This window comes from Corvus hawaiiensis, chromosome 4 (assembly GCF_020740725.1).
Source record: "Corvus hawaiiensis isolate bCorHaw1 chromosome 4, bCorHaw1.pri.cur, whole genome shotgun sequence".
Lineage (NCBI taxonomy): Eukaryota > Metazoa > Chordata > Aves > Passeriformes > Corvidae > Corvus > Corvus hawaiiensis.
In genome coordinates, this window is record NC_063216.1 from 45523432 (window position 1) to 45550519 (window position 27088).

The 27088-nt window shown below is 38.0% G+C and overlaps 1 protein-coding gene across 11 annotated transcripts in view; it reads left to right on the forward strand.

The window, feature by feature from the left end:
* Positions 1–27088, forward strand: part of GRIP1 (glutamate receptor interacting protein 1) — a 331823-nt gene that overhangs the window by 212423 nt on the left and 92312 nt on the right. For 9 of the 11 annotated variants that reach the window (XM_048302708.1, XM_048302715.1, XM_048302716.1 and 6 more), the window contains exon 2: positions 11228–11308. The exons of the other annotated variants lie outside the window; for them this stretch is intronic. In XM_048302708.1, the coding sequence (XP_048158665.1) occupies positions 11228–11308 (81 nt within the window). The remainder of the gene's footprint in view (positions 1–11227; positions 11309–27088) is intronic. 11 annotated transcript variants of the gene reach the window in all.

A 27088-nucleotide genomic window follows, 5' to 3' on the forward strand; every position in this document is an offset into this window, starting at 1 on the left:
TCCTCCTTCTATTTGATGTTTATACAGCACATTCACCACTGATTCTTATTACCAGCCTGTACTTTCTGCACTCTTCCATCCTCTACGCTCTGCCCTGCTGATGCTCCCACCCCCTTACATACTCATGCACTCCCACAGAAGGTAGATGCCCTTCCTCTATGGATCTGCCTCTCTTCCCCATGCTTTCCTCTCAAGGAATGCACCAGAGAAGCTGAAAGCACATTGAGCTGCCACTGTCCATCAGAGGAGTTTACAGTCCTTGTTCCATAGTCGATGTTTATCCTAACTCCTGTTGGGAAATGTTTTCAGAAGCATTTACATTTCTAGCCAACCAAAACCAATGCATATCTTCGAGCTTTTGTGAGAGCTGTAAGTCAGAACGTGTTGGCTATGGAGGGCAGAAACTTGGTTTTTTCAAGCTGTGAGGGCAAATGATGGTGCCTGTTAGTCTTGATGGCTTTATTTTTCTTTGTTTAGATACTTAGTGGTGTTGTACACATTAATAACTAGATTGCAGTAGAGTAAAGGCATAATTTATTCTTAAGGGCCTTTCAAGAGGTGTGTCGCAGTAGTGTGTGATCTTTCAGGGCTTTACAGACAAAGGTTAAAAGCCGCTGCCTTAATCAGCAATTCTTGTGAGACTCAGTGGCTTGCTTTGCTGTTTTCACAGTCTAAATGAATGTGTTCAACTCAACCTTTGACTCTGCAGCAAAACACTGGCTTTGTGCAATATGGAAATCATAGCTTGGAATAGCTGCATTTTTTTTAAATACCAGTTATTTCTTGAAATACCTTAAAGATCAAACTTCTGCTATCATCTGTAAGACGTCGTGCCCTGGTTATTGATATAGATACTGTCCTCTGTATTTTCTTGTTGATTTGGTCAGTAAAATTCCAGCTGTGCCTGTGGTTGTTATCTTCTGCTTGATAGGGGTGGTGCTGCTGGTGATGTGTCTGCTTCCTGGTGTGGTTAATAAGATATTGTTGTCGCCTGGATTTCTAAGCTGCAGCAAGTAATTGAAAGCATTTCGCTCCTTGCATGCATATGAGTGTTTCTGCCTTCCTTCTCCATGGCAGTTTACATTAATGTGTACTGTATTCTGCACCAGGCTCTTCTTTTAGAGACTTCAAATCATGAAGGAAATAGGAAATAGTGTCTCTGTGAAATAATGATGTGGCCTATTTTTCTTAACTTTCTTTTTCAGAAGTTTAGTACAGATGTATTCCACAGCCTGAGTTCCACAGCCTGAGTAGTGTGTAGGTGTTAATATATTTAGCACTTGATTGGGTCTGAAGTCCTGTACACCATGCCTTATTAATAGTTATATTTTACTCTGGCTCTTAAAATCAGCTTGGTTTCCCTCAGTCTTTCATTATAGAAACCTGGACAAGGCACAGGCTAGCCATGGTAGAGTAATCTGGACTCTGGCATTCATCATGCTGTTGGTCTGCCAAAACAGGGGCTTATTTGACCTTCAGAATATGGTCAGTCTGGAAGGTCTGAGCTTTTGACTTAAACATCATGCAGAGTGAGTCCTTTAGCTGCATCAGGTTGATAGAACTTATTTTTAATATGTGATATTTCCTGTTATTTTCAATTGCTTTCTGCTATTTTGAAATTATTTTATGAACTTAATAAATCCATTGTTAAAATTAAATGTGCATGCACACAGCATATACGTATCATGATAGATCTGAAAATGCTGGCAATGTGCTGGTAATACAGAGAAAAATTTAATAATTTCATCACCATTACTGTAGTGTTGGGAGAAAAAGTTGAAGTAGAATTTTCACACTATGCAAAAACTAAATCCATATTTATTCTTCCCGCAGTTGTGGCACGCAATGAGTCAATGCTGTCATTATTTCTAGGAGATTTAGAGCCAAAGACATTGTGAAGGTACAGCTGTGAATTCCTAAAAGAGAAGGATTCCTAGTTAAAAGGCTTGGGAGATTTGTGCATAGGAAAATTAAAAATTATTTGTCTGCCTTCTTGAAGGTTATGGGGTATAATTTTTCCTGTATGCCATACATTCATTTGTATCTATTTCTCTATTGCTGTATTTTCCACAGGATTGCAAAAAGCTGATTCAGACATGGACAAAGTTGAATGTAGGCAAAGATGTGGGCAAGCAGATCTAATAATTACCATTTTACAGAATTTGAAGAATACTGCAGACAGTGAACTGCTTGCCCTAAAAAAGCTTTGAGATTAAGTAGGACCCAGGAGACACTAGCAAATAAAGATTGTTTGACAGGTTAAAAGCCTTGCTGTAAAGAACCACATGCATGGATAGATGCTGTCTGGAGCACAGAAGGTGGCCTAGGCTTTAAGTGAGCTTTAAGTAAGACAAATATGTATATATTGTTTTGTCAACTTGACTTCTCTTTTGTTACTGTGCTTTGTTCCCACTCCTTAAAAGCGCACAGCACTTTATTTTAAAAGGCTCTTACTCTGCACTGTGTTCAAACTTGTCACGTCTTCCAAAAACAATGAAGTTTTGCTGACAAGTGAAGTTAGTTTGAATTATTGCACAGTCTCTGTTGGATATATTGAGTGAACTCTTCCAGGGCAGGGGCTGAAAGTAGGACAGTATTTCACAAGGCCATGAGGAAGGTGCCAGGTTTATAGCCTGACTCTTGAAAGAAGTGCAGTCTGAAAGATCTGTTTTTCACTAAGCCTGAGCTGTGCCCATTTGGACTAATGTGCGTCATTTGGACTATAAATAAGAGAGAAAATCCCACTGGCATGCCAGTATAAATGCTGTAGTCCAGGAAGCCAATTGCCTTTTGTCCCAAGGAGGCACAGTGGTGGGCAGCCACAGCAGTGAGGAGTGTGGTGCTGTAGCTTCAGGGCATCGTCCGAGAGCCACAGGATATGGCTTGGCCCCTTTTCCCCTTATCAGCTACTGCTGTCTTCCCAGCCCATCTGGGAATGGGCAGCTGAACCAAGGGTAGAGAATAAAAGGTAATACTAAGGTAACTGATGCATTTTTAAAAGTGTTTTTCCGCGAAAAATTAATGCCATCAGGTTTTCTGTCCCTCAGTCTCTGCCTTAGCTCAGGTCTTGCTCCTTTGTTAAACTCCCTTTTCCAGTAGCCTTGTTGAAAGTTTTATCATCTTGTTGGCATTGGTGTGCATCTGTCAAGATTGGCTCAAATATTCTTGAGGGATGCTGATTTAGCATTTACCAGTGTTAAAGTAATTGAATTTATTAATTATTAAAACTTTGTAAAGAAAACAGTTTCAAATATATTTTTTCCCCAGAAAGCTAATGTATGGCACTTTCATACAATGCCAACTTGCAGCAGTACATCAGAGCTACATACGTGCAAGAAGGACAACAAAACCTTCCTATGGTCAGGGGTGTTTGGAACAAAATTGAAGCTTGAATATCTGGAAGTGCTTCCTGTCAGTGATATGTGTGTCACTTAGGAATTTCCTTTGAAATGAAAACGTTTATAGCCTCATCCTCTAGAATAAGGTTTTCTGCAGAAGTTGTATGTACAGAAAAATCCCAGACTGTCTCAGAAAAGAAAATAGTTTACATCCCCAGTTTCTTCAAGCTTTTTTGTGCACCCAAGCCTCTTCAGTTTCTAGCTGCTTTGGGTAAGCCTCACACATATCACTTATGTGATGCCTGTATTGTTTCCATAAACAATAAACAGCAGCTCAAGACAATAAAGTGAAACTCAAGTTGAATTTTAAAATTATGTAACAATTCAGTGATGATTGTGGTTTATGGCATTCGTGCTTAATGCTTGATGCTGTATAAACAAAAAGACATATTTATCAGATTTGAAGTAGTTTGTGATTGGGGTATTATTTAAATAGGATTACTTCTTTATTAGATAATCCACTGAAGTGAATTTCACCATATGCTAATATCTCTCCAGAGACATTTTGAGCTTTTTGCAGATCCTGCATGTTTTAAATGTTCTTGGAAAGTTCTGCATTTTCATGAGCAAAATAGCTTCGGGAGGAGATCAGAGTACTTAGCCATATAGGAAACCAAGCATTTCCATTCAGGTGCCTAAGCACAGGCTTAGGAAATTAACTTTGCACAAGCAAACTTGGAGGATATTCAGATCATTTTTCAAACAGTCAAGCTTTCTGAGGTATTGCAAATATCAATATGAAATGGATTCACAGTTATGCATAATTACAGTACCCTACTTCTCTTGCTTCTAGATTAAAACTGAGCTGTTACTGTAATAAGTAACCATATAATTCAGAAAAAAGAGAATTAAATTTACATAAAGTATAATAAAATTGAATAAATTTTCACTTTAGAGAGACAACACAGTTATTCATTGGTACTATAACTGTTAAAATTAAGTTTCTGAGAAAACCAGAGACATGTCTGCTAAATGTGGAAAAGAAAATTACCAGAGGAGTTATTCTGACTCTTTCTTCTCATAATTTTTCCATGTCGCACACACCAACAAATGCTATTTATGGAAGCATTTGAAACCTTATGTTTTCTTAATAGAGACTCCTGGAGAGTACTGAGCACACAATTTGATTAGAAAGGATTAAGATTAAATACGTCCATATTTGTCCTACTTGGAGCCTAGTCCATTAATGACTACTTTATATGCAATGCTTTAAAAATTTGAGATAGTTCTTAGCACTACTTCAAAGAGCAGCATTGCCATTTCAAAAATCAAGTCTCATTTGAAATGAGTGAAGCCATAGCTCTCAAATGAACTTGAAAAATTATTATTCCTCTGCACCAGTAGGAGAAATTAATGTTTCCTTTCATGGTTGGAGTTCCCATAACATATCTGAAAGGTTTAGCATATGGGCAAAGCAAATTGTTGACATTTTGTTGTTTCATGAAGCATATACATTCAAAATCTGAACATTATACATCTGGTGAAAAAGGCTAAGACAATTTTGTCTCTTTTTTTCAACAGTCTATAGTCCTTTATGCTCTGACACAGCTGTAGTGACATTGTAGTAACCATGAATGTTCCAGGATGTTAATTTTTCTCTAAACTTTTGCATTGTTTAAAAGCAAATCTTACAAAAACATCCTCCTTTCCCAGGAAAAATACATTCTCTGAGATACTTTTTCATTAGTGTTGTCAGAGCAAGCTAGCAAGACTGAATGATTATGTAGCTGGGAGTTTGGGTACTCTCTGTGAATGTGAGATTGGGCTTCGAGTCCCTGGTCCAGTAAGTGTTTCAGCTTTCTTACAAAATGGAAGATCTTTAACAGAAGGATCTGAGTTAAGAGGAGAGTCAGTTGCTGCAGGAATGGTCCTAAAAGTCCTACCAAGACTCTTTGTAAGCCTTCCTCAACTTCAGAGCTTCTATAAACCACAGGCACCAGTGTATACATGTTTATTTTTATCTGTAAAAGCCTCTAGCTGCAAGCAGTGGAGATAATAAAGAATGCTGTACCTCAGGATTTACCAACTGTCACTGGTATGATGCTGTGCAAAGAAAATATGCTTTTAGATAAAGCTGAGCTTTATGCCATTTAAAGATAAAATTCAAGATAGGTTTCAGATATAGGAAGTATGAGAACCTGTGGTATTTTGTGCTGTACTGGTAGGATTTATAAAAATTCATGGCTTTTAGTGAGAAATACTCTTCTTTATAAAGTTAAGGAGCAACAAATTTCAGTGAATGGAATATTACAGGTCTAGGAATGTCTGAAGTAACAACTGTGACTCTGGTGCTTTTATTTTTTGAGGAACTAATCTTGGGAATGTTCTTTTCTCAGATGCAACCAATCCTCTTGACGATTTGTGGTTTTGCCAGTCTCTACCTCTGTACAGATATGTGATTCTCTGCTTGTCTGAAGTGCATGCTATCCCAAATGGTGCAAACAGCAACACATGAAATTGGTCTTACTCCTGTACACTGAGACAGCTGAAGGTTAGCCAGCTGAAGATGTGGTGTGCTTCTTTCAGGAATCTTGGGACTTAGCTGGAGATTCTTCACAGTGGGGAACACTTGAGGAACACCTCAGATTTCACTTGCTTGGGTTCTGAAGTCTGCTTGGAACCTACATGGTCATGCTCTAAAATGGTTTAAATTCAGTTTTTCCTTGGCCAAAGAAGAGCTTGTTATATGGTGAGACGTAAGTAAAGCTGTCAAAGAATGGAGAATGAAAAGCTGAAAGATGGAAACTCTGTTCGCCCTCAAAATCCTTTCACATCTGCTGTTGAAAAAATTTAATACAGCTTTCAAGCTCCTAAATATTAGAAAATTCTTGTGTTTGAAATATTTCATGTATGAATTTGATGCCACATTTGATGCCCTGCTCCCTCTAATGCAGGTTTTGCAGTAGGAAAGCAGGTGCAAATGGTGACATAGAGCTGAGAACAGGCAATTTTGTTGGAGAGATGAGGTACAACAGTGAAACATCTTCACATTTCCTCTCCTTGTAGGAGAGGCAAAGTGACAGCCACAGAGTTGTTCAGGAGCTGTTCCCAGTGGGCTGGGAAGAAGCTTCCCCTTTGTATCAAACAGGATATAGCTGTGCTTAGTCACCTTCTGGGGCCACCTGGTGCTACACAGGATTTGGACACATTTACTGGGTTCAGCAGTTATCACATGGACATGTGGCAGCAACAGTGAAGGAAACACCCTCTAAGCCCTTTTGAAGATTTGAAGGTGGGAGTGCCCGTAGGCTTTACCACATCTGTAAATAACATTCTTGTGTCAATAGCTTTCACAGCCCCCAAGAGAGACATGAGAATGGTTCAGCGGTTATAAACTGCCTGAAACATTGAATGTCTAGACGTGACTGTTGAGGAAGAATCTTTAGGCCTTCCTTTTATTCCCTCTTGGAATAAAAAGTCCCCAGTTGGTATCCTTCAAAGGATATTAAACTAAAGAACAGCAAATACCTAAAGATTTCATATGGTCATTTTGCTGACACAGTACCAGGCACTTTAGATATATATCTGTACACATTGTCCAGTGTATTATCTTTCTGGAGTTACATTACTGTTCTTTGTTACAATCTTTTGAGCCCTTAGTCTTGGACACATGCTCCACCTCTGTATAGTAAGAGCAATGCAGAATGATATAAAAGGGTCACAGCATGGTCCCTACCTCAAAGAATGAATCATTCAGTTACAGGATAGAGGTACCACCAGGTTAAAAATAGGGAGGAAAGTGCCAAAAAAAAAGCTGTTTATCTGCCACACAAGCAAAAGGCAATAAACCTACAGTAATAGCTATAAGCAGTAGGGGTACTTGCCTGTCCACCTGATCATTATCTTTTTAGTCTTTAATGGTATGCAGGGCTTTGAAAGGATGATGTGTAAGCTACGGTTACTGGTTTTTGGGGCTGTTTCACGAGGGCAAGTAAAAGGAGAAGACAAAAAGGTCATTTTGCTTTGCTGGTTAAGAATCGTAATAATCTACAAGGTGTCATCTCTGAGATTATCACTTGTGTTCTGGCAAGGAGTGAATTAACACAGTGTTCATCTTTCACTATTGCACATTTACAACTGTAAGAAACACGCAAAGTATGAATTTGGTGGAAAATGACCCCTGCCTCTTAACAGCCTAAGAGAGTTGGTTTCCTGTAGTCACTGAGTGGAAAGATCTGCTGGTATAGCCGACACCTTTATATGACCTACTGACTTGCTGAAATTGTTTACTCTGAGTTGTCTGATTTTCTAGCCAGAGAGAATTACGGGAGGGAAAAAAAGCCAGTGGTGTAACAAAAGCAGCTGCATAAGTGGATGGGTATAGCTAAGCTGGTAGGGAATGTGGCCACCTGTGGAGCAATTCCTTCAGAAGCAGACAAGAACTGGTGCTCTGAGTGGCAGAGTTTGCACCTGTGTGTCCAGGTAAAGGCATTTCTGTGCTTTGAAGTGGTGCAGTTTGGCCTGTGAATTCTTTATGGACTGTGGCTTGCTCCCTGCTGATGATATGCTACTATTAGGCGTGTAAACAGGTGAGATTTATGCTTCTGAATCTAGCCTGTTTCTTCTTCTACTTTGTATGTGTGGCATCTTAAAATATGTCACAGCTTTTCCTCATGCTGAGTTATTATCTCCTGTTTGTAGGGGGAATGCTTCATATTCTTTTGCTCCTTTGCTTTTTCAGTGTGTTGGCTTGCTGAATTGAGTTTCATCTCCAAGTCTATCTATCAGTGCTGGTAATACAAAACTCTCCTGCAAATCCCCCTAGGCACTGCTGTCATAAGACATTTTTGCGTTTTTTAAGACCTTCCCTGCTAACTATAGAGTGGATGAAGGCATCAGGATATTTTAATTTGATGATCAATTCCTGTGGCCACTCTTGCAACTTTGTTAGCATGTACAAACAGAGTTTTTCCCCTGGGGCACCAAGAATGGTGTCTGACATTTCAGGGCTGCCAGGTCTTGTCTCTCTAGTTTCTTTAGGGTGACATATTTCTGCATCTGTCTAATCTTTATTTTGCTTTCCTGTCTCAGTTAAGCATCTCAATAAGGTTCAATAACAACTCTTTCTACAGTTGGTTGTGTTTTGTGTTGTGTTTTCCTTTGCTCCTTGGACTCCTTTATACCTATTTCTACTTATGTTTCAGTCTGATTTTACTGTTCAAAGGGCATCGGAAGAAAATTATTTCCAGTTCTGAGAACAGTTTACCGGTCCACCAGGGGCTCATTGTTCTTTCCCAATAATAATAGGGCGTATTTTGCATTTACAGGGGTTCAGAAGTTTATGAAGAAACTTTTTTGGGCCCTCTGTTTTGCTATGAAAATCTGTGGACAGATTAAGAAATCTGTCCTACAGTACCCAACCCGTCTGATAAGCATCTGATAAGATTTCATTGTTAATAGGCTTAAATTAAAATACTAGCTTGCTCACATGTGCAGTCTTAGCTACTTTCACATCTGCCAGTTACATAAAAAACATTTTTGCTCAGGTTCCCTAGTAAGTATTTGAATGTGCACTCCCCTCCCCTCATTGGTGTTGTTAACCAGAAAGATTTGCAGACTTGTCCTGTATTCTGAACTCAGAATAACCACAGGTACTCCAAGCCCAGTGCAATATTGGGAAAATCTTCTTCCGGCATGAGAGTTGAGATGATTTACTCATTTGCTCAATGACAAAGATTCAGTGGAAAAGGTCTAGTTGGGAAAATTCTTCTTTCCTTTTTTCCTGTCCCTCAATCTGATGACAATAATTTGTAAAGTCTGACTAGTAGTGGACTGTTTTGTTCTGTAAATTGATAGATTTTTCATACATAGGGCATACATTCAAATAGGGCCCAGAAGTCATCACTATCCATCAGTTGTAGACAAATTCTATTATGTTTCCTGCCCACTTTTTAATAGAAAAATGTGCGTCTCACACTACGTGGTGTCGTGTTCAGCAACAGCAACTAAGTAATAATGGGTGGGACATATAAGCCACATGCTCAGTTTCTTTGTCTTAAGCCTTGTCTTGAGTTGAAGCTCAGTGGCACCTCTTCTGTGGAAGAAAAAAGATCAATGCTTCTTCCTTCAGAAGCTTTAGTTCAGTCTTACTGTATATTTTTTTTCTTTATTGAGGGGTTGTATATTCTATATATGCAATAATATTAGCTTTTCCACTTACCTCAGATGGAAGGATTGAGGCTTTATATACTTTCTTCTTAAATTGTGTACCTGGATCTATGTTAATATTTTTTCCATGCATCTCTATTTCCTGTAGCTGGCAGCTTTATTTTCTTGGCATTTGTGCTAGGATGGAATATAATCAAGCCTGTTACTTTTCCGCTTGTAACGTTGTAGTCCTAAAACAATTGCAGTTCATTTTACCATAGAAAACACAATTATATTGACTGTTGTGCTATTTTACCAATACATATTCTTCACTAGTTGCTGTATTTTCATCAAGGTTCATGGCTATAAATAATTATTTTGCCTTTTCCTTTTTTTCTTTTTAATTAATTTAAGCTTTTTGTTGTTGCAGCTGCCTAACAGTAGCAGACTTCATTACAGAAGTTCTCGTTCTAAAAGATAACCAGCTCTTTCAGTCACTTCTTTGAGACCTGGTTTTAAATTAAATTATGCTGACCAAACCCTTATCTTACTGGTATAAAAATGGACTGCTGTCTTTGATGCAAGTTTCTAAAGGAGTTTGAGACCTCGCAAGATGTAAAGAGTGCAATCAGCAAAGGATTATGTTGTCAAGAGTGACAACTGAAAAGAAAAGATGGTTCTCCAGAAAAAGCTTATATGGTTCTACTTGATCTGAGGATGTTGTAACAGATAATATTACATATAAGAGATAGTCAAACAGTCTTTGATTCCTCTACTCATTGATTGGTATTTAAGTGTGTGTTCATGCACATGCTGTAAATGCATCCGTCATTTGCAACCTGAAGGAAAATATCACAAAATATCAAACAGGAAGATTTGTGACACTTTCAAGTCTTTGAGCACTCAATTAAAGGGAAAGCAAGGCATAAGCCTTATTTCTTCTGATTCCTTTCTTTTGATTGAAATAATAAAATGCCTATACTATTTCTTCTATTCACATTTCTTTCCTGCACTTATAGCTTGTCCTTTTTAAAGCTACAGTATAGTTGATTGCTCTTGAGAGGGATGTAGAAGTGACTCAGTTTCTGCCTAATGCTGCCTCTAATTGGTGACTCTGCTCATCCCACCATTTGTGGTCTTTTATGCACTCAAGTTGATTAGTTGGTGTTCCACATAGCCTCCTATTTAGACACAGGCAGGTACAGTGCTGTTCTTTAGGCACGAATGTGCCTGGCCTATTTGGCAACAGCTTTCTGATGTTTTCCCCAATCAATCGTTACAAAAGAAAAGGAACCTCCCACTGACAGATCCTAAAGGAAAAGGAGTGCATCTTCCCAGCCAGAATATTCAAAAGCTTCTGGAAGTCTTTTACTCCTGAGCAGGCATAGTAACTCTGTCACTCAAGTCTTTGACATGTGAAGCTTCTAAACATGAGAAAAGGGAAATTTCTATCATTATGTTAAACCTGAAAAGGTCTTTGTAGATCAGGCCTGTCATCAATGTGTTACCTCCAATTTGAGTTTTAGCACATCCTTTTCAGCTCTCCTATTCAGAGCCTTTGTCACTGAGTTCTAAACATGACATTGAGCATTGAATCAGCATTCAAAAATACCCATCCTCATCTGGTTCACAGCATCTCTTGTGATCTTCACTGCTAGTTCACACAGTATTTGGATAAAAAAATATGTTGTTTTTAACATTATATTTAACAGTAACTGGAGGTGTTGCTTGTTTCTGTTTAGATGAGAGTCCTTACACAAAATCTGCAAACCAGGCAAAAGCACCTGATGGAGCACTGTCTGTGAGGAGACAGAGTATTCCAGGTAAGACTTGCTTTGCTTTTTGTAACACCTAACTTGTTTTTGAACAGCAAGGTAATACTAAACAAAATTCAGCTAGTTATAAAAAGCAAATGTATTATGGTTGCTATCAAGCAACTCTATAAGGAAGCTTCCATGAGAGCTGCAAGGACTTAACCACAGTTAGGTTGCCTCAAGCTTTTGCTGTGAAGAACATCTCCGTATCTCTGTCTTTTGCAGCAGATTTGAGACACTGAGCGCTACAACCTTTTCATCAGAGACTCATATATTTTCAGGTCCTCTGAAATCTGTTCTTTGATATCTGGTTTTGATAATAGAGGGAGATTGGCTCATATTTTCCACTACTGATCAGCCAGGTTCAGAAGTCTAACAGAGAAACACTCTGCCAGAATTCTTGTCTTCCTGTGATTTTCTGGCACGCATAAAATCACTTGTCCATCCTTTTCTTTTGTGTCATCACATCTCACAAAGCTGGACCATTAGAACAATGCTTAGTTAAAATAAGTGATCTTTGAACCTATGTCTCTTTTAATTACTTCAGACAAGTCAAAGTTTGACATACATATTATATAGCAATCTAAAGGGATTTTCACCTCGAGTAATATTTTAGAGACCTTATAATGAAAACAAATGAACGCTGACAAAGGTTGCACTCAGGTGGGATTACTGATGTTGCTGTTCTCACCTCAAGCACAGTAACCTCTGACTCGAAGAGAAGATGCATTGGAATAGAAATCAGAAGCTGTAGGGTCATGTCACCCAGCTTCTAATGACTAATGTTAATATTACTTGTGCTCTATGGCTTTATTATTGAACAAAGACACACGACCCACAGAGAGTCTGTGGATGGGGGATGGAGCTCAGACCTTTGCCACTGTTAGGCCCAGATCTCATCCCAATAACTATAGTGAACAGCCAAAGCACATTTTGTGGATGCTTTGTGTGCATGTTTCTATGCGTGAGAGAGAGCAAGCTGGCTTATTTAGTGTTGCTTGTAATGAACATTCTTGTTCATTCTTGAAAACATCCTAGTGATTTAAATATTGTTATTTTTATGGTGGAATAACGAAGATTATAACCATTGTGAAAACACATGAGTACAGTGTCAAGTGTGCAGATATTCTTCTAAGAAAATATTTAATTACACAAGCATCAACCAGATTTTTTTTTGTCCAAGTCAATACAAATCAATATTCGTTGTTCTTCAGAGTGAATGAAGACCTCTATAGGGTACTCTTCAGGTAATGCTGAAGCTCATAGGTCAGTAATATTTATGGTCTTGGAAGTGTTCAACCTTTTGATTTTTTTGCTGTGATCTTAGTAGTTATCATTTATGGTGTGGTTACTGTATTTATTAAACACTTAAGCTAAGGTCTGAGAACAGATTGAAGTTCATGGTTTCATGTGACATTTTGAGAACTCCTGATGATTTTCACTTGTGTTCTTTAAAGAGAAGGTTTGATTAAACTGTACCAGTACAATTTTTCTTCAGAGCATCTGATAAGATTAGGAATTTCAAGTGTTAAGTAATAGTCATCATGACTAATGACCATTATTTTGATTTTTTTACAATTTTGATGCACATTCTGGAGTTTTTGAGAGCATTTCAGATAAATTTTTACAGTGTGCTCTGCATATATCACAGTTTATTTTGGGAGATAATACGCACAAGTGTTTGGTGAGATGTGCTTTGCTGTATTTCAGGTGTTCTGAAAACAGCTGACCTAAGCTTATGTATATTCTTCAGCTTTTACTATTGTGATGACATTTATCTGAATACATTGTTCCATCTCTAGACCTTAGGAGCCCCAAAGGATAAATGGGATTGAGTTGGTTGGATATTTTAAAAAGTTATAATTAAAGTTCTTCATGCCCTAGCAAATTCCCATGGTAGCACAATGGATGTTGTGGGTTTAGATACATAAATGGCTTTGCAAAACTAAGTACTATTTTGAGAATTAACTTGAACATTTAGGAGTTGACTGAAGTTTCTGAAAATAACCTATAAACATTTATATCACTTGACACCATGTTTTATATATGAGATAGCACCTTGTAAATAGCTTCTATTCCTGCTTGTCTGTGAGCATTTTATTCACATTATGGATTAGTCTTGACACAGATGCAGAAGCATCCCAGCTAGCCAGTTTTGTTTGGCAATAGGAGGTGCACTATTGACTAGTAGCATTAATTAGTAGAAGACCAGAAGCAGTACAGCTGCTTTTGCTTGGGAGCAGGATCACACTTCTGATGTTATTTAGGTCAGCTCCAAATAGCTTTTGAGTTGGAAGGTGTGATGCAATGAACCCAGGAAATTCTGCTGGACCCGGATGGGAACATGTCAGCTGGAGTCAGTAATCCTTACATGGAGATCTTATCCTATATGGAAAGCATGCATTTCTATCCCCCCAGATGGTATGCCTGATAACACATCACATTCCTGAACTGCTGTTTTTTCAAGCTTGAAATGGGAGTACCTTTGACAGTATAGCTGTCTATTCCACTTGATGCTCTGTCATTCCTAAGACATGGACAGCAGATGTTCTATTCCCAAGGAATGCTCTGCCTATTGAATTAGCCAAGAGAAGACGTCTGGGTTTTAGCAAGGTAATTGACTGTATGCAGAGTTTTGCAGAGGCTGAACAGTCTGTGAAAAAAATACTGGTGAAAATACACAGCCTATGTGATGTAAATCTTCCAGCTTTAATGGGATCATGGTATCTCCTTGTGTCTGGTGAAAATTCCTTCTCATGACATTTGAATTCACTTTTCACTGCTCCATCCTTTTGACGACTAGGAAAAAGGGAAGCTTTTGTTGCTGTGAGACCTGAAACTACTGTACCAGCTGTAAACCCCAAGAGGTGGGTTTTATCCTTCCATGTGAAACTGTATTGAAAGAGCAGTATTGATGGGCACTGACTGAGTGCACAGAGAAGTAATGTAATTCTGTAGAGGTTACATGGAGCTCAGGCTTGGTTTATTTTACAAGCAAAAATGTTGAAATAATCATTTTATAATTAAAGTCAAATGAGCACATACTGTGAGATCAGTGCACTGAGTTAAATTCCTTTCATCCCCAGAAGGAAGGAATGGATTAAGCATCTCTCTGGAGCAGAACTTGCTTATTTGAGATGCAGAATGCATTATTCATGTGATGAGACTACATGTCACATTTACCATGTCTTCGCATGGTGCAAAATCAACAAGCAACAGATCCTTTCAAAGGGATTTACAGAATTGCTGAAATTATAGTTAATTCAAATTATATGCATTAATATAATGCAGTTTGAAACTTGGACTTTATTTTGCATATGTGTAGGTGTTTAGTTACAGTTATATATACATTATTGTTTGAAACATTAATTAGCTTCACAGTCAGAATTTCTTAACTTAAAAGTGAGGCTTGAGGTAATGCTAGCATGACAAGCAGCTTGAAAAGTCAGAAATAAACAGATTTTCCCCTCTAAACATTTAAATTTAGATGGTCAATCAGAATATAACGAACCCTGATTGCTATCCTGTCCTTACAGAAGCCAAGGGAGCGAGTATATTGTGCCCCACTGAAGAAACTATCACTGCAGGACTAGTGTTCAGGCACATAAATGAAAACAATGTGTTTCAGAAGTCATGGGTAAGACCCTTCCCTCAGAATCACAGGTGCAGTTAAAAACAACTCTTATTTAAAATCAAGGTATTTGATAGCCAACCTCTTGAAACCCTAGGTTTAGATGGCCGTAGTTCCCACTGAGTTCCTGGACTGAGGTTTCCTGGATTTGCCAAGGGTCCAAGCAGTGCCCAGCCAAGGGCAAGTCTTAGGTCAGTAGCAATTGAGTCAAAGGTGTCATCCCTGGATCGCTTATTCTTGCAGGAGCTTTAAAAAGGACATCAAATATTCCTGTGGCACTGATACAACATCAAGAGTTGATGGCACTGTTGAAGAGGCACTTTGAAGTCAAAGAGACCTTAGCATTTACTTCAAGATAAGCACGTTCCAGTGGTGTCCTGAATATGGACATGCTGAATAGCTCTTCCCATGCTTTCCAAACTAAAGTCAATCCCTCTTAGCTGTTTTAACAACATGGGTAAATCAGTCAACAGTAGTGCTGTGCAAACTGTTCATTTTATTCATCTATTTGTTTGTTTTCAATTCACTTACTGAAAACTGGGGGCATGGAGGGAAAAGAAATGACCTGACACAAGAATAAAAATTACTCCTTTGTGAAGTGAAAATAAGACACTACAAATTTAAAGCCAATTAAAATATTTCCTAGAATCTGCACCAAAAGTTTCATTTTGTTTTTAGTCCATATTCTTTGAGTCTGAAAAGTTACTGTTACTAAAAAAAAAATAGTAAAAAACACCACAGTTTTTAAAGATTAAATGTTTCAGCTTCTCAGTGTTTGATTTTTGTTTTGTTTTTCAGGAAAAGTGAATTTGTGCTCCATGTAGTTGACACTAAAAATTTTTTGAAGTCCATACTTCTTCCTTCTTGTGTCTAGTAACCTAGACATGTGCACTATCTCAGACTTCTGGCTATCTAAAGTCTTGCTGCCTGCTGTAGTCAAGGGCTCAGAAGAACTATAATGTGAGCTGTACATTCATAGGGACAGCTATTTGAATCATCTGTGAATTCAGAGATTTTCTTTAGCTAGGATGATTGCAGTTGTGAGCTGTCTCTTTCCTAAGTAAATTCTTGTTCAAGAAACTGGCACCAAGTAACAAAGAGACATAGTGGGAATATTTCCTCAAACAGAGGAGTTTTCCTGTTCTCTGGGACAGAAGAATAACACAGCTGCCTGCCTTCTGCCCTGCTCAACACACCTAGCCGAAGGCCCTTGAAGTCTTGTCCTCATCAAGTTGCCCAGTCCACTGTTTTTTCGCCTCCTGTGTAGCCATTGTACTCCAGCTCTGCCTGCCTCTGGGACCTTCCCAAGTCTCATTCCAGCCGCCTTCTACTCCACGGTGATAACGGATCTGCTAAACAGGCAAATTGTCTGCATTTATGGTGAGAGTGCATGCCAACCTTTGGAGAGACAAGCAGCAAAGACTAAACCTAGATGTTACAAATCATTCTTTGGACATTTTCTCCACCAACAGGAGCCTCTTTCTCTCTCTAGCCAATTTTTTTATTATTACTTATCATTTGCAAGTTTTGTACATGGCTGCAGGGATGTACTAACAGGTCAGTTGTTAAAATAGGTCACTGTACTTTAAAGGAAAATTGTCGAGACTTTGAAGTCTGCAATTAAAGCAACTAGATTTTTCAATTCCTTTGTACATGTGTAAATACTGCACTTTCTTTCCACATTACCTGATTCTTTGAAGCATGCTGTAATACAGGTTTTGTATTTCAGCACAGTGTTTGATCTCAAAAACAGGTGTAGCAATCAAACTGGAGGGAAAACAGAGTGAATGTACATCCCTGAGCACATCCTCTGCAGTGGCTCAAAATCTGGAATTGCTGTTAGTAGATGTTGTTGCAGCCTTGTTTGGGGGGAGCTTGGTAACAGGATTTTAATGCCAAAATAAAATGTTAAACAAACATAATTTTAGGGTAGGCTGAATTTTGAACTGCTTAGCTAGAAGGGATCACATGCAAATCAAAGAAGCTTAAAATGCCTTGAAAAGATAATATTTACAGAGCTGATACTAAAAAAGTAATTACTGTATGATGTAGTGTCTTCAGTAATTGCTTAGGACACAAAATATTCCTAAGAGAAGTTATGAAATACTAAATTATTGTAATAAAACCAATAATTAACATCCTGGAAATTTTCAGGGTCTGAAATATTTAAATACACAATGTAAATGTCATTAGAAAGGAGTAGGGCAGTCTTCATCCTATCCTTGGCTCTGAAATATTTAAATACACAATGTAAATGTCATTAGAAAGGAATAGGGCAGTCTTCATCCTATCCTTGGCTCTGAACACATAAAGGAGATGTTTACAAAAATACAGAGGTATGCCTTTTTTCCTTTCCCTGATCCACAGCCTGCTGTGCAGCAAATGTTCTTATTCTGTCTCAAGCTGCACCAAATCTGGCTTTCCTGAGGGGTTTGTCTAGTGCCCCCAACTGATGAACTCAAATGTAGGTCAGCTGGAAGCTGAGGAATTTTAAAGGCCCTTCTTCTTTCTTCACTATGATTCTTGGATTTTTGTAACATCTAGAAATGTCTGTTTAATCCTGAAAATAAAAATGTATTACTATCAGAAAGCAAGCAGAGGTTGTGAAGAAATAAGAAAATAATTGAGTTTATGCGTATGTATAGGTGTATATATATATAAAAATACAAAAGTTCCAGCATCCAGTCTAGATTAAAGGCAGAACGTGATCCAGTTATGATGCTGTTGAGTTGCCAATATAGAATTGTATTAGCTGAATTTAAGATCATGTGTGCTGTACCTCAATTTAAATGTGGTAAAGCTCTGCACAGCGTAATAGTAGAATAGATGGAGTGCATTAATTTTCTGTTGCAAGATAATCTCAGAAGAAAGGGAGAAATCTAGAAAGTAATACAGAGAGATAAAAGGGTTTAAAAAAAAAAGTCCACATTGATTGAAAAAAAAATTAGACTTCTGAAGTGATCCTGGGATCTAAGTTCCATTAAATGACGCTGCTCAGGAGGGAAGATGGCTCACAGGTTATTCCTGTAGCTCAGCTCTTAACAGCTGAGCCAGGTTCCCAGTGACTGACAGATGTGACAGATGGATGATCCATCCCTGTGGGTACATGTTTACCTATGTGCAGACAGAGCTCCAGAGCCAGTTTTGTTTTCCTTGGTGATTAATATGGCATTGGCAAGACAGTGAATGTTCCAAAGCAGCTGTTCTCATGCCACAGTTCACTTGGTCCAGTTCCTTCAGGCTCCTCTGTGAGTAAAACAGCAGAAGATTTAAATGATCCCATTATTTTTTGACTGAGTGCTTCTGAGATCAGCAGGCCCCTTTGCCTCATTTGCTGCAGGGCAGCCACCTTCTCAAGCTATGTTGCCTGACTTGTGCAGTCCTCAGTCACTTTTTCCATCCTTATCAAAAGAAACCTGCCTTGCCTTTGACTTCAGCTTCCCTCAGATTTCAGAAGCACTCTGATGTCACAGATGCAGCACTGTGTTACCTCATCCTTCGTGCCCCACCAAAATGTGAAATAGTCCTCATTGGCTAACTCGTTTTGCAGAGTAAGAGCATGATTTGCTTGAGAAAATCTGTCAAAAATCATCCCTGACCTTTTTCATAGTTCTTATGGTGAGAAAAAAGAATTCATTGCAGAAGTAATACTTGAAAATAAAATGTATATCAGTAAAAGCTGGGTTAGTAATTTCAAGTAAGTGTCTACAAAAGCACTTTTTTCCCTCAATTTGCATTTGTCTCATAGACACTTACTTTTACTATGTACTTTTTAAAATCAGCACAAAATGCCACTGAAGAGATTTTAAGCATTTAGAAATCCATTAGCAGTAACCTCTGCAGGCACAGTTATTATGGTAACGATCTTGGGTGATTTCTGAGCAGAAGCAGGCGTTTTGACCTGTGAAATGCAGATCGCAGGCTAGTAAGCTTTTCTGCACTTGAAGTGTTTATGGTATCTGCAAAGTCATTTGCTGATTTTCATGTTTGATGAGAGCCTACAGTTGCTGTATCATTTAGAGGCTTCCCTGTGTGTTTGTTTAACCTGCTGGAGGTTTATCAAATGGTCTGTGAAGCAGCTGCAGAGCTATATGTCTTTTCCTTCCCACTGACATTGGAAATTCCTGAATTTGGTCTCACATACTTAGTACTGAAGATTTCTTTCTTGTCCTTCCTCCTTTTCATCTAAGAACCTTTTTTGGAATGACTTCATATTCATGTTTCATACACAGATAAACTGAAAAGAAATTTGTCTCTTGTAGAAAATTAAAGGTCACAAGTTCTTACCTAGTTGAGATTGCTGATGATTTATTTATACATATTCTTTACAGGTCTGCTACATGCTGGTGTTTTTCAATACTGAAAAGGATTAGAATAGAGAACAGTCTCATTTGACTCCTTTTACCATGAAGGAGAAAATGTATTAAGGGCAATACTGTACATGAGGAACATGCACTTCAAATATCCAACTGATACAAGGTCTGAAAATTCAACTGGCTTGAAACAATTTTCCCTATTCACACAGCCAGTAGCAGGGTTTGTTGCTGATGGTACCAAACACCTTTATTCGCGTCTATTTGGATTTAATTGCATATAGTTTTGCCAACCTTTAGCATTTCAAAGTAAAATGTATTGATTTATTGCAGCTGCATTTTCTTTCCAGAAAAATCAGTTTAGCTGTATGTAGTATAGGCTGATGTACCATATAGTATCTATAACATCATTAAAAAGCCTGTCTCAGCAATTCAGCTGTTGTACACACACATTTTGGGGCAGGGACAGCAGTTCCGACCGAATTGTTCTGTGCTCAGCCAATGTGCTTGCAGTGTGTGCATGTGCATGAACTCCTCTGGCCATTTGTTAGCTTGAAGCACAAGTCCCTGGCACCTGCCTTCCTGTCACGGTGATACCACAGATTTTTTAATGGAGCTTGGAACCTGAAAATAGGCTGGGAAGCATCAGTGTATCTCCTGAGGTTGGAACTGCCATCTTCCAGGAGGATTGTTTTCCTGCACGATTCTGGCATGCTCTCTAAGCTCCACAAAGGGAGGATACCCTTGTGATGGTTTTGTTCATTTTAATCAAAATGTTGGTGATGTCTGTTGAAAAATTTATTTTCCTTTAAGGGTTTTTGTTAGAAGAGGAAGCATGCTGTAGAGGACGTGTGAGGAGAGAGAAACTAGGAAGAAAAGAAAGATGGTCAGGGACTAGGTTTGAAAGAGGAGCATGGAGAGAGTCTCTGAAAGAGACACTGGACCAGCTGGGTGAGCTTGGAAAGAGGGAAGAAAACTGTATGCTCTTTAAAGGTCATGGAAAGAGATGCCAAGCACAGGGAAATTTGTAACCCTGGGATTATGCAACTGATCAGAATCCCTTCCTGGCTGAACATAAAATTTACCAATCCCAATAATCACTGCTGTCTACAAGAAGTTGTAAAACTTTGTGAAACCGAACTGACTGTCCCTTGTGGAATACAGCAGCCCATTACAGCTACTAGAGGTTCTTCTGGGCAACTGAGAAGCTAAAATTTAATACTGACCTCTTGAAAAATGTCTGCATTTTCACAAGATAGCAGAGCTGGGCTTTCTTGGGGCAAAAAAAAGAGGGTATCTTCAGAAAAATGCTTAGTACATGAGAAGAAGATCCATGAGAAACACTCAGGTTCCCCAGTCTGCTCAGAAGTAAGGAAATGTATTAAAAAATTTTCAGGCAATATCTTTTTCTCTGAGTGGAAATCTATTTCAACATTCTTCTCTATACTGTTATCAGTCCTGTATTGGAGGAAAAATGTGTATTCAACAGAAAAAATGTCTCCATCATTCATTTGAGACAATCATGGATCCAGTATCTCTAGAGAGGAAGAGTAAGCAGTAAATCCATGTATACAGACCGAGTCAGTGGATTCAGAAGGGACTGAATAAATTAATTGCCAAGAGCTTCATATGTAAATGTTACAAAAACTGAGAAGCATTGTATGCTCCAGTGTGACACTACTGGTCGAGGGACTATGGCAGGACCAGACTGGGCACAGTAGGCTGGCTTTCATTCTCTCCCTAAATGGGACCTCATTTTCTTGCTTTTACCAAGATGGAGCAAGTTTAGATGGAGTGTTGATCTGAACCCACAAGGGCATTGCTTTCTTTCAAAAGTCCTGTGTTGCACAATTCTGTAGACAGAAGCATATGACTAGCAAACAAAATCCAGGCTTATTCCTTTAAGGTCTGGGAAGTTTTGTCTGATCTGAGAAGTTGAAGATCATTTTTTTATCATTTCCCTGCCTGAGTCTTTTTGCACTTAATAATTTCTTACAGTTATAGATAATTAACTTGATGTTTTTAATGTTCCTAATGTATTTTCTAATACCTCTTTAAAGGACTTAATGCATAATTTCCATCTGTTCGGGGTTTTTTTAATATCCCTTTCAGTTTCTTAAGTGATTACCATTTCAGGGCATGAAAATAGCAAGGAAATAATATACCATCTACAAAGATAACACCAAAATATGCTACCCCAGATCCAGATAGTAGTTTGCCTCTTCTTTTCAACTGTATTAGTGGTTCAAAGCTACTCATTCTCACTCTACACCTTGACTTATACATAAAAATCTTAAATTTTTTTGTTGTTGTTATAAAATTGTATGTCCATTTTGCCAATATGAAATGACTCAAAGTATTTTGTATGGATGGAGAAAAGGTTGTTTCTTTGCTTGTTTGCTTTATAGCATTTTCATGCTTTCTATTCATTTCTTACAATCAAAAGAGGAAAAGAGATTCTGGTGCTCATGTGCCTTCCTCACCACATCTGTGGTACGTGGGGCAGACAGAGATATGATGGCATGCCTCGTAGTGGCAGTAGAGTAAAACAAGTGGTTTGGTTTGTGTAGGATCTGGTAGACCAGAAGTTTATCATAGCATCAGTGCAAACTAGCTTTTGTTTCCTTGCTATTTAAAAGTGCAGTGGTAGAACAAAGAGCTTGTCTGTTCAAGTTTCGATGTATTTATTGTGAATTTATGGGACCAAAAGAGGTATTTGTGACTGTCTAAACTAAACATACAACTTCCTGGAATTTATTTGTATCTCAACTTTTATTTGAATTATATTTTAGAAGGATATTCAATTTATGGTTGCCAGTGATACAAAGCCCATCACAACCTTTTGTGGTTAGACTCTCTGCATTTATTTTTAGTTTGAGTATGCGCAGCTTTAACTTCACCTCAATTGTAAGGAAGAGTTGTTTTCCATCAAAATTCGCTTCATCCTTTTTAGTCGCTTCACTATGAAATTACCATTTAATCTTCCCTTTGTTAATCAGCTTGTGCTTTGGGGGTCTTTGCTCCCAGGCATTTTTCTTTAACTGTTGTGAAAACTCTGCCATGACTTTTCTGCCCTCTTTTTTGTTACTAATAATCTTGGGGAATTGTGTCAAAAGAAGGAGATAAAGCATCTGAGTGACAGTTACTACTTCACTAGTACAAAGGTGTACTAAGTACTGCTGTGTTAAACTGTCTTCTTTATATATTCGTGGTTTGTATTAATTATTCTGGCCAGTGAGAGGTTTGATCACCTGGGAGGGCTCCCAAATAACTTTCTGGCAATTTTAATTTCATAATTAATTTACTGTGCATGTGTTGGGGATTTTATGTAGAGGTGCACACATCCATTCACATCTCTTACATTGGTAGAATAAGGTACTTTTTTAACTTCATAGGTGATACGCAGGCTAGGAGAATGCAGATATTTATCTTTTTTGATTTATTGTCCTTGTCCAAATTGCAGATGTCTGTCTGTCTGTCTGTCTGTGTGGTTTGGAGAATCTACTAATGTTATGTGCTTAGACACATAAAGACTGCTCTTCAGTAAAGTCTCCCTTATTACCAACCTGAAAAGAGTACAAGAAAGCAAAACAAGGAGTATTTTAATGGGGGAAAATAGCAACAAGGCCAAAATCAGGAGATTTCATTGCTCTTATTCACAGAAAACATTGGTAGAAGGACACTGTGAATATCAATCCAAGCAGGAACAAATGCCAGTCTTTAATGCTAATTGATTTTATTGGTGAAGCAAAACGAGCCCAGCTTAGTAGTTAACTGTGAGACACGGTTCTGCCAAGATCTTCTTCCCATATTAGATGACATTGTGACCCTGAATACTTGTTGGATAAATGATACAGAAAATGAGGATTGACCTTTGAGATACTAAAGACCCAATGTCATAGAAAAATGAGTCACGGGTTAGAGCTGAATTTTAGATATCACTGCCGAACAATGAGTGATCATAGCTGGTAACACAGTGTGACTATTGAACCCCAAAATATTGCTTCTGTAAAGGAAAGTGAGAAGTAAAAATTGATAGAGGTCATACAGGGAAATCATGCCATTATACCAAGTCTGAAACAAAATGGACCAAATCTATCAAGAATGAAAATGCTTCCGTACAATTAGTAATTTCTAAATAACTTGTATTTAACATATTCACATGGGAATAAAAGTGTGCTCTTTCAGAAAGATTTCAGATTTAGTTCTGGAATTGAAAGTTTAACAAATATGTTTTAAAGTCATTACAAACTTGTAGCTACAAACCCAGATACCTAGTAAGGAACTTCTGCAGTTTTATGATAAGGACGGTACGTAACTGCTATGAGGCCACTAAAAGCCAAGAGCTTTTTCCTTAGCCACTAACAAAAGGTAGTGGTGCAACAGAGAGCATATAGTGCTTAAGCTTGACATGCTTAATCACACACCACAGAAAATAATAGGAAAGCTGTTTTGTCAGTCTAGCTTAAGTGCTAGCCAGTGAGGATGATAGCTGGATATGATTATAATGTATGGTAAGATATGCTTTTCATGGACTGAGTTAAGGGTATTGGGAAAATCAGAGTATTTTTGACAAGTTGTAAATACATTTTATAGTCCCAGTTTTCCCTATGTACAAAATTGGAGTAGACACTAGAACATTTTATATGCTGATCCGCTGCATATTTTAATATATCTACTACCCTACAAAAATATCAGTGACCAGTAGTCAAAACATGGGAATCAGATGATGTCAGGGCATCATCTTGTATTTTTCTAATTCATGTATACTTAAAATTAAGTATTATAAACTCAAATCTGTACCAAACAGTCTTACGAGATTGTAGCAGCTAACATTAGGCTTGTATCTCTATCTCCATCATAAGCTGTGGGTCTTCACTGAGGAAAATACGAATGTACAGACCTGTTACAGCCTTTGGTAAATCAAGAAGGGAAAGAAAAACTGGAGCAAAGACTCTTTTACTGACATTTGGTAAGACCACAGGGAGCAGAAGTTTGTTTTATTTCAAAAACACCACATATTTTATCTGGAGAAGAAAAAAGTTTCAGAATGCACTTGTTTGTGTAACTTAGAGAAGTTTTACAGCAACCTGGAACCATATGAAATATTAAAATACAGTTTTTCCATAACTTTTCCTCTAGTTCTGGTTAACAAATTTTACTGTAAAAGGTAGCAGAAGATCTCTGCTCTGAAGCCTCTGTATTGAGAAAGGCCTGGTAGGTTCCTTAACTGATTTTTGTAAACTTAAAATAATTCTAAATTTAAATACTTCCTTTTAAAATGCTGGCAGTATATCCTTTAACAGCAGAGGAGAAAAAAAGAGAGACAAACACATCTTGTGAATTGTTTGCATGGAGTCAGCAACCTGAAGAAGTGCTCACATGCTGCAGTTTCCTTCTGTTTAAGAACAGCCTTTATTAAGTGACAGCTCGTTTTCACAGACAGTCTTACTTTAAAATAAGTATTTTTTCAACAAGTGTGTTTTGAGTTGTGTTAGCAGTTTCTCCATTTGCGTCTTTGTTGAGATTCTGTACATTGCACTGTGCTTGGAATGAAAGATGTCATCAAAGCCTCCAGGTAGTACTGTTTAGCTGAATCTTTATCTGTTTCATTCTACTGGAAGATTATAGCTATTTCTTCAACTCATATAAACATTTTCCTGTCTGTTTTAACCTCTTGGTCTCCGAAAGAGGAGAAGGACTTCACAATAGACCCAACAGACAAGATGTGTTTTTGAAGTAGAGGTGAACCAGAATATACAGTTAATATGTCTTAATGTTTTTGGAGAGGAGGGTAGGTGTAATCTTTGTTCCTTTTCACCAGAAGTTTCTGGAAGGATAAGAATAAATGTTGAAAGAAAAGCCAAAAACTTTACTGTGAAACTTACGTCATATTTTGGAGTTTGACAGAGCAAAGTCTTTTTTTCCTGTCACATATAATAATGAGGCTGCTCTGGGATAGTGTAAGCCTCTTATGTTGATATCACATTTAGATTTTTGCAAAGACCTACAAACACCTTCTTGAAGTGACCTGAAGATGTGAAATGTTCCTATTGTCTCATGGGCTAATATGTGCAATGTCACTACGTGCTAATATGATGCCATCTCAGTTTCTGTGCTAATTCAATGGGATATGGTGACAACTTAGATGAAAAAAGAAATCACATAGGCAGATTCTTGCAGCTAGGTATTTTGCTGTTTCGCTGCAGTGATTTGTTCAGCGAGCTTGACTGTCTAATAAGCTAGTTCATGCAAATGAAGGCATCTTTCTTCATTCCTCTTTGCCATTAGTTCATTATGCATACATTAAACTTCAGGGAATAAGTACAGAGATTGATTAGAGAGTTCCAGAGCACAGGTTAGCAGCCAGGAAATGCCTGAATTATTCCTTTTCTTTTTTTCCCTTCCCCCCCCCCCGCCATGTTGGCAACTCTTATTTTACAGGAATAGTAAATTCTCGTGAATTTTAAATGTTTATTGATAGCTAAAATCATCACTATGTCTGTGCTTTGGTAAATTTTAATATAAGCCAGTAGCTTATTTGCAGTTCTTTAACCGCTCTAACTGTATTTTTTCTTCATCTTGAATATTGAGTAAGTTAATGATCCTTTTGTGACAGGCACCTTTTTTTCTTTTACTATAGAAACCTAGTAAAATACCGGTGTATCCTATTTGTCAGGTTGCATATTCAATCACCCCTTAAGCCATCCTTGGAACTTCACTTTTATATCAGATTGAAGTATACAAAAAGAATGAGTCATTGACAGATCACTTTTTCAGCCATTTGTAGTGATGTATTCATTCAGCCTGTTTTTGGACTACCGTCTTCCAGAGGTCAGCATTTCTGGGTTGGGGTTTTCCACAGAGGTGAAGAGTAAGCAAACCATAAAGATATCAGTGGTCACTGAGCACAAAGGACAAAAGGTAAAATGTGTAGGAAGCATTCACTCCCGTTTTCCATATTTCTCATTTTTCTCATCCGTGTCTCATCTTTTCAAGGATAGCCTAATCTTCTACACAGCGACTTCAATAAACCCTTTCGTCGTGCTGAGTCTCCCTCAGTACTACCAAGGCGAAAGATAGGGTGTGCGTATCATTCAGCTATATCTGTTCTACGAACAAAGACATATATGACCCCTAAAAACTTAAATATCTGTTCCTTAATCCAAGCACTAGGAAAAGTTCTGCAGGCCCATTCCTCCCAATTTCAAATATTTGAAAATTCACTACCTGCTATTTGAATAGTTTATCTGAAAAGGAGTGACATCATTACTATATCCTTTTCTAATCCTTGCTGCTTCGGTTTTGCCATGACACTAGTGATTGGAGCTCCATGTCATAAAAAGGGAAAACCGCTGTCTTGTGTTAACTAAAGTGTTAAATTATATAGCAACTGTAGATCATGACAGGCAGTGCAAGGTATGGTAGGAAAAATAAATGAGAGCTCAAATGGAGAAATGTGATTTACTGACACTATTGCTAAAATTTACCTGTAGCTGTAGGATGTTAAAACATTGTTGCAAAAGATGTCTTAAATATAAACCTAAGCAGTTCAGACAGTTCTTAATCTAAAAGGGAAAGAAGACTAAGAAGTGATTTGATCAGAGGTTACAGTTCTGTATCTGCAGGGACATCCTGAGTGTAATAGTGGTGCTACGATGAGATCTTGGTCTTGAAGGCTTGTCTACTCCCAGTTCAGATAGACATTGCCTACACATGTAGCAGATTTTCCATCATGTGATGCTTTCAAAGCCTGGATGTCTTTCTAAAAGGTGATCTGTAGGTGGAGATACTGCCATATCAAGTTTCTCTGCTTGTGTTGCTCAGGAGATGAGCAAGAGAATT